Source organism: Alligator mississippiensis, chromosome 5, assembly GCF_030867095.1.
Source record: "Alligator mississippiensis isolate rAllMis1 chromosome 5, rAllMis1, whole genome shotgun sequence".
NCBI lineage: Eukaryota > Metazoa > Chordata > Crocodylia > Alligatoridae > Alligator > Alligator mississippiensis.
The window spans coordinates 64994904-65012417 of NC_081828.1; the positions used below are offsets into that span (position 1 = coordinate 64994904).

The 17514-nt window shown below is 43.1% G+C and overlaps 1 protein-coding gene across 4 annotated transcripts in view; it reads right to left on the minus strand.

Moving 5' to 3' along the window:
* Window positions 1–14492, minus strand: part of KCNT2 (potassium sodium-activated channel subfamily T member 2) — a 369322-nt gene extending 354830 nt beyond the window's left edge. For 3 of the 4 annotated variants that reach the window (XM_059728415.1, XM_014610366.3, XM_059728414.1), the window contains exon 1: window positions 14117–14491. In XM_059728415.1, the coding sequence (XP_059584398.1) occupies window positions 14117–14211 (95 nt within the window). In that variant the 5' untranslated portion in view covers window positions 14212–14491. Of the gene's footprint in view, window positions 1–14116 lie in introns of all 4 variants that reach the window. The other variant, XM_059728413.1, reaches the window with a different exon arrangement.
* Between the last annotated feature and the right edge of the window lie 3022 nt (window positions 14493–17514).

A 17514-nucleotide genomic window follows, 5' to 3' on the forward strand; every position in this document is an offset into this window, starting at 1 on the left:
CATCATAATCAAGCATCATTGCCTTACTTAAGCTGTACCTGTACTATATCCCCCTCCCCTTCTTCCCTCCCATGATTTTTCACAACTGCAACTACCATTTGTACCGCCTCTAATAGAAATGGCAGGAGCTCTGGTGCAGAAGTACTGCTACTGTTGTTTTAACCACTGGACAATATAATTAGCAGGTCTGTGTTGTTGTGATAGCATCTCAATATGAGGTGTTATAGAATGATAGTGTACTTATGTATAGGATAATGCCTAAACACTTGGAAAATTCAGGAAGGGCATCAGGAAGGTATAGTAATTTATGAAGGAAGGAACAAGGCTGAATTTTGCATTAAGAGCAACTAGACATGTGACTGGAAGAAGTCCTGATCATGCAAATTTATATGGAAGGGGGACTGTCTACATTGAGAGAATGTCACAGTGTTGCAATTGGCTTCACTACCATGATTCTAATAATGGTGAGAACTGTGATATAGATTAGAGTCATCTAAACTTTTGTTAGTGGGTTGATTTCAATTGGGCTAGGTTACATCTGGCTTTAAAAGACATTTGCTAATCACAACCTTAGTTTCCAGGATGTTTAAAAGCAATCATAGAGGGATAACCCTAGAGTGGTTTCACTGTTGCATCCCTGGGTTTGGTTCATGCAAGCTTAAGTAGGAGGACAGGGCACACTTGGATTTATCCCTGCCAGGAAATAAACGTAGACATATACAAAATGCTTGATTATAATCATGACTTCTCACCATTTTTATTTAAATATGCTGATGTTAAGTTACAGCACTGAGATCTCAAGCATCACTAAAAGCCTTGTGGGGTGGGATTCAGCACGTTCCTGTTTGTAACTATTAATACTTGTTTTCCCTTTCTGGCAAACAATTAATTACTTTCCTACTCTACTTCTGAATTTTTCTTCTGGTTGTCCTTTTTGAGTACTTCTTACAATGTATAAGAATCTTGTTGGTTTCCTTCTTTGCTTATACATTCTTTCTTTGGCTTATATTTATTAATCTAGCAGTTTGGTTGAAGTCATTCTTACATCCTCTCTACAAACCAAAAAACAAAAACAAAAACAAAAACACTTCCAAGATGTATCCAATGTATTTAGTCTGTTACTTCATTTCTTTTCATATTACTTGTGCCATGCATGTTCACAGGGAGTTTTAATAAACCAAACATTATGGAGCATTTTTATTATGAAACAAAATACAACTGAAAAAGCATTCTCCAATCTACTGTATAAGACTCCGTTAGCACTATGCGGTACTCTGATTTTACCCAATGGATTGTGCAATAGAAATGTGCCATATGTATGGCAAGGGTTTAATAAGTCCATACTTGTTTTTCAGCAAACATTGTTGGCTTTTCCAGAGTCTAATCCAAACCTGAACCAAATTTCAGTTGTTGCAGTTCAGTGGAATATTATGGAAAACAATGAAGATATGCCAGGTTACAACAGTTGAAAATCTAGACACAGGAAGTTATCTGGTAGAGAAAATAGCCCAGCTTCTGTAAAGCACTTCCTTCCCCAGTGTGTGGAGAAACAGAATTAAAAACAGTGGAATGGCCATACTTTTACCCTGTAAAGCTTCCATTGGCATGAGAAGAGCAGTAGGAAAAGTTAAATATATTTCTCAGAAGAAGAAAAACCTCAACAATGCATTAATTCTGAAGCTAATTTCTGGTCATCTAAATGGCAGCATTACTAAAGGATGTAGCCTAAAAATAACTAGTCTTCTATGTTTGTTTTTTTTAATCCTGTGAGCAACTTACTGAAAATGCTTTTTCTCATTTGTAATACTGAAGGCTTGTGAATAGTCCTAAAATTGTAGCAAAAATTATATTTAAATGCCTTTAGGTGAAAAGAATGAAACTCAGCTGCCTTGTAATGACTTATTTTCTTGAAAACTTGGTCCAAAACCAGACAGTCAATTGCATAAGGTGAGAATTACTAACAGAATTTAAAATATTTAAGAAATTCATTTTATTTACATGCATTAATTGTGAAGTTCCAAATGGTATAAGGATATTGTGAAAATGTTATTTTTTATAGTAAGGAAACTAAATGCATTGTGATCCTTTTTTGTTGTTGTTGTTCTGTATATTCAATGACTTTAGGCCCCCTATGTATGTTTGTTACTCTTCTTAGGATCTGAATATGTACCTTTTTCTCTGGCTAGAAATCTAACAGGGAACAACTAGTAAGTATGTAGTATTCAGCCTGATCAAGGTCTGTAAGAGTAAGAACTGGGCCTTTCATGCACTCATTAATGTAATAACATAAAATAAGCCTGCCTGAAATTACCTCTCAGCTACACTTCACAATATAGTTTTCTAGACCCAATTTTAAATTCAGTCTCACACTCACTGATTGCAATGAGCTATGTCCTGCTTCCTATAATTTCTCAGGAACCTTTTCATGCTCTTGGCATTCCTGTTATTTCAGCCCTTCCCTCTTATATGGCAGGCTTCCATCTAGTCCTACAAGGATTTAAAACCCTATTAAATGAAAATTGCAGCCATTTTAGCTCAGCCATGTAAGCGTTGCTATACACACACTGAAATTATATCTGAAAATAACATTGTTTCTAAGTTGCTTGCCTATGCCAGAGGGTGACAGTCCTTTCTTTCACAGAGAGCAGATTTCTTGATTTCCCCCGCTGCCCCCGCCCACCCCCAATCAAAAAAAATTAAGCTGTTATAACACCAGGTCAGAGATCAATACTAGCCTATCTTACACAGAACTATGCCTGTCATTCTAGAAGACTTGATTTCTGCTGGATTTCTTGTAGGAAAAGGTATCTTCATGTAAATGGGTCTAAATTGGACCCTTTAATTTTTCAATTAAAATACATTTTTTAGCCTTCCTAATTTGCTTTCAACCCTACTCCTTCATTTGTCCTGTTTTATTATTATTATTATTATTATTATTATTTATTAAAAACAATTTTCTCGAGTTGTTTATGGTTGGCTGGCTCCTTTTATTAAACAGAAGCTAGTCTGCCTTTCCAAGTTCTACCTTAGTTGTTAACTTTTAATAATCACTATATCCTGAACCCAGTGAGCTATTCTTTTAACCCCATGGTCAGTTGCTGTCTTCCTCCATTCTTGTCAGACTTTTTGAAGAACTGTGCTACCCCTTGTTTTTTGCTAGCAGTTTCATCCTTTGAGCTACTATCAAATCATTTGTTAAAATAGTAAAGTTGCAACCTCAGCTGCCTTGCTTTGAGCCTGCACCTGCTGCTATAGCACTGAAATAACTATGGGCAAATATGTCTCAATCCTGAACCCTTTAAGCCATTACTACATATCCCACAAAGACTTCCTCATGCTTCAAGTTTTTTCTGTTGCCATGAACTTGTATTTGTATGATCCTTCTGGGTGGGTATGTACTTTTTCCTCCCCCACTCCGTACTTAGCAACCTGTTCTTTTACATTCTACAAATCCTGATTCTCTTCCCCTTCCTGTGGCCTGGAAAGGTCTTCTTAGAAATACCTAAGGAAAGGCACTTTGGGCACCTATACAAGTACAGCAAGGCTGCTCTGATGCGCTATAATTATAGTATGTCGGAGCAGACTCAATTAATTGAGTCCGCTGGAGTGTGGTTATTACCACGCTCCAGAAGACTCCAGCATCACGTGTATCAGTGCCCCTGTGCTGAAAAATGGCAGTGGGGGTGCTTTTACTAAAGCTTGTTCAAGCTTTAGTTAAAGTGCCCCCGCCACCACTTTTCAGCATGGGGACACTGATACACATGATACTCCCAGCACTTTTAATTAAAACAGTTCTTGGAGATGCTTGAATTAAAGTGTCAGCCTCTTCCCCTGCCCTCCCCCCTGCCCCCCCCCCCCCACACTCCTGGAGCATGTCTCTAAATGCCCTTTGTGTCCAACAATATATTTAACATGTCTCCCAACCATACAGTTGGTTCAATAACAGATATCACCAAAAAAAAAACCCTGACTTCTCATACATTTCGTAGGCCATCAAAGCTACAACAACACTCCAGTACCAACCAAGGCATTCAAACAGTTAAGTGGTCTACCAAAGTGGAGCCTTCATCTCTCTTTCTCAAATAGTTTGGATCAGAATGATCACTTATAAACTGATAAACCCAAATAAATGTTGGATTCACTGCCTTCAACTGACCTAAAGTCTAAAGACTACATGCTTCAGCAATGACTAAAACAGTAACAAATGTAGAGATGTCTTTAAATATAATTCCAGTTACAGAATGCAGCTTTAATAAATGGTAAACAGAGGATATGTACAGACATTACACTTAGATCCATCTAACCAGGATTAGTTTGAACTAAGTGCCAAACTATACAAGTTTGGAAGGGTAGATCAGTGGGGAAAAATGACTGCCCACTCTAACTTAGTTCACCCATGTATGGATCTTGCACTTAGATCAACCTAACCAGGGTTAGGTCAATCTAAGAGCCATCTGTACATTCATTCAGGAAGGTTCAGCTGGCCTTATCTAACTTTGCTTCTCCTAGTAAGCTACATAGCTCAGGCTAACCCATTCCCAAGCTAATCTAAATGGGTGTACCAGTGCAACCCTGGATCGAGAACACCCAACACCCCCCCCCCCGCCCAACTGTGAATGTACTAGCTCTTCCTGCAGACTAACTAGCCCCATCACCAATCCCTCCCCTCCCCACCCACCCCAAATTAGATGGTGTTCCCACAGCAACTCCCAGCATTGACAAATGTATGTACACTCAGGACCTGATCTACAATCACACAGCTTAGTGAACTGTCTGATTGTAGATCAGATCCTGGGAACGTATGTACGTTTGCAGTGTGGCAGTGGGGCTGGGAAAGCTCAGCTGCCAACCCCAACCCCAGAACTGTGCTTTTCATTCCTCCCCCCACCGCCACACACACTCTAACAGGGCTATCATTAGTCCTCTGACCACCCAACCCTGAATGGACAACCTCACTACAGACCTGTTAGTTCTGCTCCCCCACACACCAGATTACTTAGATTAGGCTCCTGGCACTGGTGAATGTCTGTACAGTCAGCACCTGATTTACAATCATGCCACTTAAATAAACTGTGATTTGTAAATCGGATCCTGGGAATATCTGTATGTGGCCTGAATGTGTTGTTTTAGGATGATGCAAATACAAGAATAACCTTTTTACTGCAAATTTTTAGGGAAAAAAGAGGTAAATATTTTTCAATACACCTTTGAGTATTTTCATAGATTCATAGATGTTAGGGTCAGAAGGGACCTCAATAGATCATCGAGTCCGACCCCCTGAATAAGCAGGAAAGAGTGCTGGGTCTAGATGACCCCAGCTAGATGCATATCCAACCTCCTCTTGAAGACCCCCAGGGTAGGGGAGAGCACCACCTCCCTTGGAAGCCCATTCCAGACCTTGGAAACTCTAACTGTGAAGAAGTTCTTCCTAATGTCTAGTCTAAATCTGCTCTCTGCTAGCTTGTGGCCATTATTTCTTGTAACCCCCGGGGGCGCCTTGGTGAATAAATACTCACCAATTCCCTTCTGTGCCCCTGTGATGAACTTATAGGCAGCCACAAGGTCGCCTCTCAACCTTCTCTTGCGGAGGCTGAAAAGGTCCAGGTTCTCTAGTCCCTCCTCATAGGGCTTGGTCTGCAAGCCCTTAACCATACGAGTGGCCCTTCTCTGGACCCTCTCCAGGTTATCTGCATCCCTCTTGAAGTGTGGTGCCCAGAATTGCACGCAGTACTCCAACCGTAGTCTGACCAGTGCCCAATAGAGGGGAAGTATCACCTCTTTGGATCTATTCGTCATGCATCTGCTGATGCACGATAAAGTGCCATTGGCTTTTCTGATGGTTTCGTCACACTGCCGACTCATGTTCATCTTGGAGTCTGCTAGGACTCCAAGATCCCTTCCCACTTCTGTTCCACCCAGCAGGTCATTTCCTAGGCCGTAAGTATACTGGACATTTTTCCTCCCTAGGTGCAGCACTTTGCATTTCTCCTTGTTGAACTGCATTCTGTTGTTTTCTGCCCACTTGTCCAACCTATCCAGGTCTGCTTGCAGCTGTTCCCTGCCCTCCAGCGTGTCCACTTCTCCCCACAGTTTTGTGTCATCCGCAAACTTGGACAGAGTACACTTCACTCCCTCGTCCAAGTCACTGATGAAGACATTAAAGAGTATCGGTCCAAGGACCGAGCCCTGTGGGACCCCACTGCCCACACCCTTCCAGGTCGAAACTGACCCATCCACCACAACTCTCTGGGTGCGACTCTCTAGCCAATTCGCCACCCACCGGACTGTGCAGTCATCCAAGTCACAGCCTCTTAATTTGTTCACCAGTATGGGGTGGGATACCATATTGAAGGCCTTCTTGAAGTCTAAGTATACGACATCCACCCCTACTCCTGTGTCCAGATGTTTCATAACCTGGTCATAAAAAGAGACTAGATTAGTCAGGCATGATCTGCCTGCTACGAACCCGTGCTGGTTTCCCCTCAGCATAATTTGCCCTTATTTTATGTTCTTAATTCTGCTTTAAGCCATATCTGTTTCTACTTGACAATGTCCGAGTCTCTCTTGGAAACAAATGATTACTAGGGTTTCCATGATTCCTCCCATACACCAGCAGACACTGGGCATAGATACACAAAGCTCTTTGAATGGTTTAAATTCAGTTTAAACCCAAAGCAAACCGGCATACAAGTCTGTTAAACCAGTTTAAATTGTCCTGAAATGGTTCATAAGTTTACATGGAAAATCAAGTACTATTTTGAACTGATTGTGACCTGGTTCAGTGTTTTGCCTGGACACCAAGCATTCTGTGATTTGGGTCTGATCAATCCACCCTACATCTTGCACTGCATTGCTCCTCTGTGCATCTCCCCTGTAGCAACTGGCTGCTCTGGTACACAATCATAACTCTATGACCCCCTTCTTTTTCCCCCCTCTTTTCTTTTATTTCTGTTTTGGCTTTTCTTTCTTTTTATCAATGAGCGCCTATTACTGCTTGTTCGATACTTGCTATCTAATAACCACCTGTGTCCTCACTCGATACTCAGTTGCAAACCCCCATCATGGATCCCCACCCAAGCCCTGGGAATGGAGAAACTTGGGTCCAAGACCACTCCCAAGTCAGACAAGCATACTGCAGATTTCCATCCTTTGCAGACTATTGCATTTTATTAAACTTGTTTAGGAAAAGAAGGAAAGCAGAAACATGAAAATGTCCCTAGACACAGGTCACCCACTTTGTAGAATCCCCAAAGCACAGGTGTAAGCACTCTCCTAAATTTGTCCACTGCAAAAAATGCTTGGCTAGGTGCTCACTCTTACACTTGTTCCCAAACACTGATGTTTATAAAGGCTTCAGTAGCTGTGTTTCTGCACCCACTATGCTGTTTTCCTAGAATAAAGATAATATCGTCTATTCTCAGTGGGCATTTTTACACATGCAAGCACTGCAGCACTGGGCACTTTGAAAAGTGCCTGGTGCTGCGGCACTTGCAGTTGTATACGTGGTGAAATGTGCCTCGGCATTGAGAAAATGCCAATGGCACGCTTTTGAACCACAACACGTCGGAGGTGCTTTAGTTCAAAAGCGCACTGTCGCCATTTTTTGTGCGTTGATCTCCAGTGTGCCGCAGGACAAAAAAGTAGGTATATAAATTCCCAGTGTTCCTTCTGCAGTTGCCTAGCCAGAAAAGAGACAACATCTTGCCACTAAGAGCAGGAATGAAGGGGAAAGATAACAGATGGGTTGATGGGGAGGGGCTTGAGGATGACAGCACTCAGAGGACCAAAGTGGAAGACTAGCTGGAGAGAACAGGGGCTCAACATATAATGGTGGTTGAAATAAGGGAAGTGTTAGGCGGGGAGCAGGATAGAAGGACAAAGTCCTCTTGAGTCCCTATGCTGTCTCCACTGTTTTTTTCTCTGAAGAGATTCTTAGGCCACTTTCAAGTTTCAGTATAAACAGGAATTTTCACTTTTGGATTAGCTGTGCGCACAAGAGAGCCATAGATCATTAGGTTTTAGTAAAATAGATAGGCCTATCAGCTGTATTTTAGTATCCAGGATAGGGTGGATCCAGGATTTTGCAAAAGAGGGGGAGGTGTGGAAGCAGCTACTGGTGCTGCAAGGGTGGTTATAATCCCTGGTCTCAGCTTCTCCTCCCTATCGCAAGGCCATATCATGCTGCAAAAGCAGCAAGCAAAGCAAGGACTTTTTTAGGTCCCCAAATCAGGTAGGAATTTCCCTTCCCCCTCTGGTTCTCCACTGCCTTGTCCTCTGTACTCAGTGGTGTGACCCATCCCCTCTATCCCCCTCTCCCTCTTATACTGCTGCTGTCCCCGCTGTCTCTAGGGGCAGGAGGTAGGGAGTTTCCATAGTCACTCCTGCCCCTGCTGCCATCAGATTGCATGTGACGCCCGGCTCAGCCTGTGATTACAGCAGTGGCAGGCAGGTTGTCTTCCCCTACAGCTGCTCCTGGGCTTGCAGGTAACAGCTTGGAGATTGAGCAGGAAGAAGGAACCAATTTGCTAATACTGCAGTCTCTGATTAATCCAAGTTTGCCACAGGGACCAGCAGGAGTGGGGCAGGAGGGTTGTGGAACCCACTGCCCAGTCAGAGGGGTCAGCAGTGGTAGCAGGCAGGTGAGAGGGGATGGAAGGGGATGGGATGTGCCATGGAGGGAACAGGAAACAGGGAATTCTTACTTCTTTCAGAGACTTTAAAAAAAAAGCCACCAGCTACTGTTGCTTTTGCAGAGTTGACTGAAAAGAGAGGTGCATCAGGCCCACTTCTCCCTCCTCTAGTTCTTGTTAGCAGCTTGTATGCTAGAAATGACCTATATGCACATTGTGAGGATAGAACCATTTAATTACTAATCTAATTAAAAGTAATAATCACAATTTGCATGCTCCTAGAACTTCATATGATGTTTTAGATGACCTACTGACATTCAAGGAGGTTGGGGATAGGAAGGTTAGATCACATTAAAATTGGCCACCCTATTTAACTTAGTTCACCCAGGTGTGGACCTTAGATACCTGGTTAGGTAAGTCTAAGCACAAACTGTACAGAAGGTCAGGACCGTTAAATTGGTCCAAAAATGACCACACCTATCTAAGTTAACTGCATCTTGGAGGTAGTCTAACTTAGATCAGGTCAAGTGAGACCCCTGAGAACTTCTGTAAAGTAACTACTAGAGCCCCTTGGGAAAGCCAAGCCACTAGCCCACCCCACTTTCCCTACCCCTCTCCCCTGCACTGTCAGCACAAGGCTATTTTTAAACATTGTGGCCCCTCCCCCTACCCCACCAATGTATAACATCCCCCCCATCCCACAAGTCACTCCTGGTGCTAATTTTTACAGATATTTGTGGGTGCTGGGATCCAATTGAAATAACAATGGGAGAAGGGGCTGGCAGGATTGGGGGTTGTGCTTTGGGGGGTAGGGGAGGGTCAGGGGGCTAAAAATAACCTCTGTTCCCAGGAGATGGGGAGAGAGCTTCCCATCCACCCCAGCCCCTCTGTAAACACTATGAGCCCCTCCACTATTCAGCCAACCTGCACCCCAACTCTGCTTGCCCCCCCTGATCCTCCAAAGCCCCCCCCCCACCCCACCCCAGCCCTCCTTATCCTAACTGACCATAAATCAGGTGGCCATTTTTAACTCAATCTAACCTCCCCAAATGTCTGCATGTACCCTTTGGGTTGTCAAGTATAAATATAAAAATATTTCACATTGATTGTAGCTTTCTGAATTTAGCTGAAGCAGATGTCTGGGAATGTGTCAGGAGTGGGAGCCTTAGACAGAAGTGAATAGTATATGCTGAATTCAATAACAAATAAGAAATATGCTGTCTCTAAAATAAACTCATTTGTCATGTAGTACTACAAGAAAAAAACAGATTACATTCACAAATAAGTATGAAATATCTTGTGTACAATCATTCTAATAAGAAAGTAGCTAGTAACAACATTGTCTAACCTCCTTTCATTAAAGATTTCCAACTCTTGTTCTAAATTTATTTGTAATATTCCAAAAGTGTCCATATAATGCAAAAAACATGTAGGGCTGTGTGAAGCTTTGGGTGCTGTTTCAATTCAGAGGAGATTCGGCCTGATTCGATGGTTGAATCTCCAAATCCAAATTGAATCAGGAGACCAATAAAAAGGTCCGAACCAATTCAAAGCCTCTGAATCAATTTGGAAAAAAATAGGAAGGAGATTTGGAGATTCGGGCAATTCTTGCTCGCCACTGCAGGGCATTGGACCTGGACTTTATGCTGGTAAGTAGGAGGCAGGGGAGAGGGGTGGAGGCGGGGGGAGAAGACCATGAGAGGATCCCTGCCAGGCCCCATCCCCTGCCTGCTCCCCCAGCCCCTCTGAGCACCCTGCCTGCTCTCCCAGCCCTGTCAATGGCTGCCCCGCCCAGCATCCTGGCTCTTAAAAAAAAAAAAAAAAAAAGCCCTGCACTTGCCAGCTACTGCAGTGGCCTTCAGGACTTCTGGAGGCTCGTGGCAGAGCACCCCCATGCAGAATGGGGCAGTGGGAGGCAGTGGGGATCATCCTCCTGCCTAGCAGCAGCCGGTGAGGGTGGCTTTTTTTTTTTTTTTTAAAGAGCCGGGATCCTGGGGCTGGGTGGGGCAGCCATTATTGGGGCTGGGAAAGTGAGTGGGGAATGGGGCCTGTTTCATTTGGAGATTCAGCCGATTCGGTGGCAGCCAAATCTCCAAATCAGATTCGGACGAATTGATTTGGGACAGTGAGTTGAATCACCAAATCGAATCACTGTCCCCCCAATCGGCTGAATCCAAATCTGAAGCGAATACTAGCCACTTTGCACAGGCCTAGTAATAATGTGTAAGTACTAACAATATGATTTATTTATGGAATTAAGCTAACCTTTTAGCAAGAAAACTGTGGTGCACGTTTCCTCCATTTCCACATGATCCTTCCTCTTGGAGGAACAGGGAGGTTCTGTAACAGGTTACCACTGTGTGTGTGGTGGGGGTGATTGACAACTAGTTTTAATTCTTTGTGGGAGGTGACATGCCATAGTTATCTGCAGTAACAGGAGAGGGGAGACAATGACCTAGCAGAGGAAGAGGAGCACAGGATTGAAAATTATTTTACCAATTAAATATTCCAGGATCCCACGTGTGTGGTTGCTTCTTTTTTTAATTTTTTTTATTGGGGGGGGGGGTTAGTACATGCATGTTTTGATTTAGTATTAAAAACTGATAAAATAATTGAAAAAAACTATTTTTGCTTTACAATAATCCAAACACACACACACTATATTATGATGTGTGTGTTTCCAGTAATAGTGCCATTTCTTCGACAAACCTGAAAACAACAAAAAGTATTTCTAGTGCACATACTTTAAAAAGGGATTTCTATAGCTCAATAAGTACTCTGGTATGTGAAGTGTCTACAGGAAGTCCTATATACTACTTCCTAATTGATATCAGATCCTGCTTACCTAAAAGTTTTTGGAATTGTCAGTAACTAAAGAACAAGGCAGACTGAATATTTTGCTATGCCTAATTTGGAGGGGGTGAATTAAAATAGAGTTGCTTAATTTTTTTTTTTAAGTTTTACATTTCAAATAATTCTGTTTTACAATATAAACCTGCTTTTCAGTTTTAAATTAGCAATCTATAAAACACTAACCTTTAATTTTATTTATCCATTTCAAGATTATTCATTTAATGTAAATAGTACATATTTCTGCTGAAGCATTATACAAAAATCAAATCACTAAATTGGAGAAGGTTGTGGATAATAAGCTCATGGAACCAGAGTTTGAAGTGTTAAGTCAGCTTTTAACAGCTTTGAGAAGGAGAAAAATATTTTCTACATTTCAGTTTATAAAATAAGTTCAGCTAATGATTAATTCACTAAGAAGGGAAGTGGAAATTGACAGCAAAAGGGAAAAAAAAGTAGTAAAGCTTGGTTTTATTTTATAAACAAAGACCTAGGAGTGAGATACGAAGATGTACTAGTTCTAAAATCCTGAAGGCCAAGGTAACCAGAAACAGTTCAAATAAGTATAGACAATGCTGTTTTTGTCTTTAATAATTCCATGAGTTTAACTAGCAAACTGGTTCTAATAATCATTTTCCTTTTCGACATATTTAGTAAGAAAAACAGAATTATTTTCTTTTTTCACTGAATTCCAATTTCCAAACAGCAGTTGATATATACCACAAGGGAAAAAAACTTGTAAATAAGAAACTTCAGTCACCATAAATAAATGTGAAGATACAGAACCTAAGTGTACATAACATACCCTCCTGCTTATCAGAAAGTAATACTTAATTGCTAATCAATTATTATTGTAATTAATCAATGAGAACCAGGTTCTTTTAAAAAAAAGGTACAAATGTAAAATATGGAAATGTAAAGATGATAATTTAATTCAAGATTTCTTAATTGCTAGACTCATTCATAATTAAAATTGGTCATTTAAATCAGTCTCTGCCAAATAAAATCTGTACTTGTCTTTATTTGATGGCTATTACATTGGATCAGTAGACTTATGCTGTGGTGGGAAGTAGCTATTCCTAACTAATGCATTAAAGAAGTTGCCTGGTGGAAAAAAAAATGATTTGCCTATTGATGACATCTGGAACAATGTGTTTAGTGTATTATAATGAAGAACACATTACTGATAATGCAGAATAACAAAAATTTTAACAACAATGCTACTTTCTTAATTTAACAAATGTAAAGGTCCTTTTTAGAATTAAACCTACATTTGTTTGGTTTTTTTTTTAAAACAGTTTAGGAAACCAATTCTTTAAACTAAGCCAAACACCCAGATCTGAAGAAACAAGTGCACTGGCACAGCCATGCATGTTGAATCAAAATATTGTGCCTATCATCAGCAATCAGCCTTTCCTGGTGTGAGCCCATTTTTATCATAAGAAATTGTTTTGTAATCTTGTTTTCTATCTACCCATAAAACAATGGTTTCAACTCCCTACAGGCTGTGTCAGTCAAGATGAGACCAATGGACCACACCATACTATATTAATATTAACAAAGAGGAATGATCCTGGTGTTTCTACAGCTGTACACACAAACCAAATGATGCAATTGACCAGTCACAGCACAGGCAGCCCTTACAGTTGTTACATGAGAATACAAGATTGAAGAGCTTTCACCAGGTCCTTTTAATGTAGGAATGTCCAGGCTTATCACTGGGAAAGCTTTAATAATGACTGAAATGTCAAATACAAACCGTGGGACTTCCTAATGTCATGCAGACCAGAATTTTTTCTTCTTTTTCTTGAAACTGGAGAAACTTGAGTGTGTTGTGAGTTTACTCTGATACAATTCAACTGAAATAGGTGAGGTCTGATATTCTTGAAGGAATCAAATACAGAGTAACCAATCTGGGGTACAGTGTGTGTGTGTGTGTGTGTGTGTGTGTGTGTGGTTATTCCTCCCCCAGGAGGAATCCAGAGGCACTATGAAATTGCAGTAAACTCTACATGTCCTAGGTGTTAACATTTTAAACCAGTTAGAGTTACTATTAAAACTTAGGCTTTCACCTTCGCTAGAGATCTACGGCATCAGAGGCTCTGGAGGTCTGTGTGTGTTCCTCGAACAGTGCAGCTCAGGGAGTGGTACAGAAGCATGTAGCAGAAGTGGGGCACCTGCTGTCCCTGTACCAGCTTGTGAGTGGGGGGCAGGATGAAGGACAGATCAAAAAGACTGGGTACCTCTGTGTGTGCATGTGTTTGTGTCCCTGCACCAGCTTCTGAGTGGGAGCCAGAATGAAGAACAAATCAAGAAGATACAGAGAAACAGAGAGCGTGTCAGGATGAAGAACAGATCAAGAAGACTGGGTACCGTGTGTGTGTGTGTACCAGGTTGTGAGTGGGGGCCAGGATGAAGGACAGATCAAGATTGGGTACACCCCGCCGTGTGTGTGTGTGTGCGTGTGTGTGCGCCTGTGTTCGTCCCCGCACTGGCTGCGCTCATGTGCTATGGAAAGACGTGAGGCGGCAGAAGCAGGTCCGGCGCGGGCGGCAGCAGAGGAAAGGGCGAGTCGCGCCGGCCCCGGCCCCGGCCCCCCCAGCCCGGCGGAGCGTTGCGCCGCCTCCCCGACTCACCTGTCGTCGTTCTGCCAGCCTTGATCTCCCAGCAGCAGATCCCGGAACCGATACCTGGGAGGCAGAGGAGGCACCTCGCTCTCCAGATCCACCATGCTGCCCAGCTGTGGGGTTGGCGGGGGGGAGGCAGGAGAAAACCCACGATCTTTTTCTCCCTCCCCCGCCCTGCTGGGGGAGCCGCAGGCAGAGAGAGCAAGGTGCTGACAGGGGCAGAGGCAGGGATGCCCCGCGGCCGCCGAGAGGAGCGATCGCTTCAGCCCCCCGCGTCCCTGGCTATCGCGGGAGCCCCTGGGGGCGCCGAGCCTGGCGGACACCGCTCCGCCCGCAGAGGGGGCGAGGACCGCGCCGCAGGCACCCGTCGCCCGCCGGGCTTGACAACAAAGAGCCGCCCGCCGCACACCGCCATGCAAATGTGATTTGGAGCTGCCGCTGAGGGGCCAGCCAATGGGATCGGCCCTCATTAGCATACCCCAGTGACGGCGCGGGGACCTCTCCTTGCCAGCCGCCAATGGAAGTAGCCTCTTTAGCATAATGGGGCTCTGGGGTTTTCTCCGTCCCCCGCTGGGGCATGGAGCTGCGATGGCTGGCAGAAGGTAACCACATGCCTCCTAGCCAGATGGGCTCGGAACTCGTGGCGCTGGCTGAGGTGATATCTTTCATTAGACCAACTAGAGATTTGCAAAATAAATGAATAAATTTTTTGGGAAAAAACAAAACCAAAAAAAAAAAAAAAAGATAATGTTTTTGCGATCTTTTAGCTGGTCCAATAAAAGGTATCATTTCTGAAACAAGAGTTCTATAGTTTGGCATTTCTTTCTTTGCAGGCTTTCAGGCACAGGCGCCCTTCATCAGCAGGGATCCTGGTTTTCTCTGATTTAAAAAAAAACAAATTTTGGTTGAAAATGTAACCCCAAATCCACATTTTTCTGTCATGTAAATGAAACACCACACACATATATACACGTATTATATATCAGTGGTGTTTCATTTACATCACACACACGCGCACACGCATATATATACACACACACACATACATACATACATATATATATATATATATATATATATGTATCTACAGAGCTGACCTGAGCAGGGTATGGGGCCCAGGGCGTGGGGAGCCCAGGCAGGGTGTGGGGTCCGGGGCCCGCTCCAAACCGGGCCACAGCCCCGAAGAAGCTGCCGCCTCCAATTCTAGCAACAGCATCAGCAGCAGGGAGTAGGGAGCGAGTGGCTAGATGCAGAGCCACCACTCTGCCTGGCTCCACGCCACCACTGCTCCGCTTCACTCTGTAGAGACCCCCAAAGCGTGGGGCCCAGTGTGGTCGCCCCAATATGCTTCCCCCTATGGACAGTTCTGTATATATATGTGTATGTATATATATACTATCTATATCTAAAGCTAAATCTACATCTATCTCTAGATATAGATATATAGATCTATCTCTCTATATATAGATATAGATATAAATATCTATATAGATATAGATATAAATATCTCTATATATATCTATATATCTATATATATAGATATAGATATTTATATCTATATCTATATCTATATATACATATAGTTAGATCTATATATATATATATATATATATCAATAGATAGCTAGATAGATAGTGATGCTTCATTTACATAATGGAAAAATGTGGATTTGGGTGTGTTGGTTTTTTTTAACTGAAAATTGGGGACTTTTTTAAATCAGAGAAAACCAGGGTCCCTGTTCATAAGGCACAGGAGATTACAAGGATTATAAAAGTTTTAGGTAGAGATGAGAATCAGGAATTGCACTAGCTATGTCTGTATAGGACATTGGTACCATCCTTGCTCAGGCCAGGACTCATTGGGGTACAAGGGACTTCTTAACCCAGGCTGCAAAGCCCAGCTCTTCCAGCTGTATGTAAGCTCCCAGCCTAGAATCACAGAAAATTAGAGTTGGAAGGGGCCTCAGGAGGTCATCTAGTCCAACCCCTGCTCAAAGCAGGACGAGCCCCAACTAGGTCATCCTAGCCAAGGCTTTGTCTACCAGGTCTTAAAAAGAATAGAGTGCACAACCTCTCTGGGTAACCTGTTCCAATGTTTTACTACCCTCCTAGTGAGAAAAATAATCCTAATAACTAACCTAAACTTCCCTTGCTGCAAATTGAGCCTGTTGCTCCTTGTTCTGTCATCTGCCACCACCAATGTGGACAGTTTAGCTCCATCCTCTTTTGAACCTCCCTTCAGGTAGTTGAAGAGTAGTATTAAATCATGTCTCAGTCTTCTCTTCTCTAGACAAAATAAGCTCAATTCCCTCAGTCTTTCCTTGCCTTCCATAAGGACAATAAGGGTCTTTATAGCTGAGACAACTGCTTTTCAACCTTTTTGCACTTGTGGACCCCTAAAAATATTCAAAAGAAGATGCAGACCCTGTTTAACTATAAGTGTGGGTATTCACATGCTTTGATTGATTGTCATCATCTTTCACGGACCCCTTAGACATAGCCTGTAGACCCCCGGGGGTCTGCAGACTACAGATTGAAAACCACTGATTTAGAGAAGCAAGGGACAGCTGGACAGACCTCTGCCTTGACAAAGACTCTTACGCCATGTCCACATGAGCACAGACATTTGTTTCCCCAGGGACAAGTAGCAGCAGTACACCTTGTGCTGCTACTACTTGCTCCTGGGGAATGCCCATGCCATGCGCCCTCTGGCACAGGGCAGATTACCACAGGTGGGGTAAGAGGGGTTGGAGCCAGCAATTGTGCTGGCCACAGCAGCCTTACCTGGGGTCCTGTGGGGCAGGGAAGCTACAGCCATGGCACTCCTGCAGCTGGGAGCCTGGCCAGCAGTCAGAGCATGGCTCTGGCTGCCTAGGCTCTGGTTTTGGATAGCATGCATTGCCACCATGTGTGCCCTGTTGCTCTTTTTCCACATGGTGTTTTTTGACCCCAGGATCTCCAGAAAGGGCCTAAGCAGGAGCAGACATCCTGCAGACCAGTGCCTGAATGCACAGGTGGTATTGCCAGCAGCGTTTCCCTTCATTGACCAATGGGATGATGTTCCATGAAGAAGGATTGCTGGGAAGAGATGGAATCCACTTGATGAGGAGAGGAACGAGCATCTACACAGACAGTCTTGCTAACCTAATGAGGAGGGCTTTAAACTAGGTTCACCGGGGGATGGAGACCAAAGCTCTGAGGTAAGTGGAAAAGTGGGTGACCTGAACAAAGAGGAAGCAGGAGGAGGCAAGATGGGAGGTGTTGTCATTCTTCCTGAGAAATCAGGGCAATTGACTAATTACTTTAGATTCCTGTACATGAATGCATGGAGCCTGGGAAACAAGCAGTAAGAATTGGACATCCTTGCACAATCATGGAACTATGACATGATTAGAATAAAAGAGACTT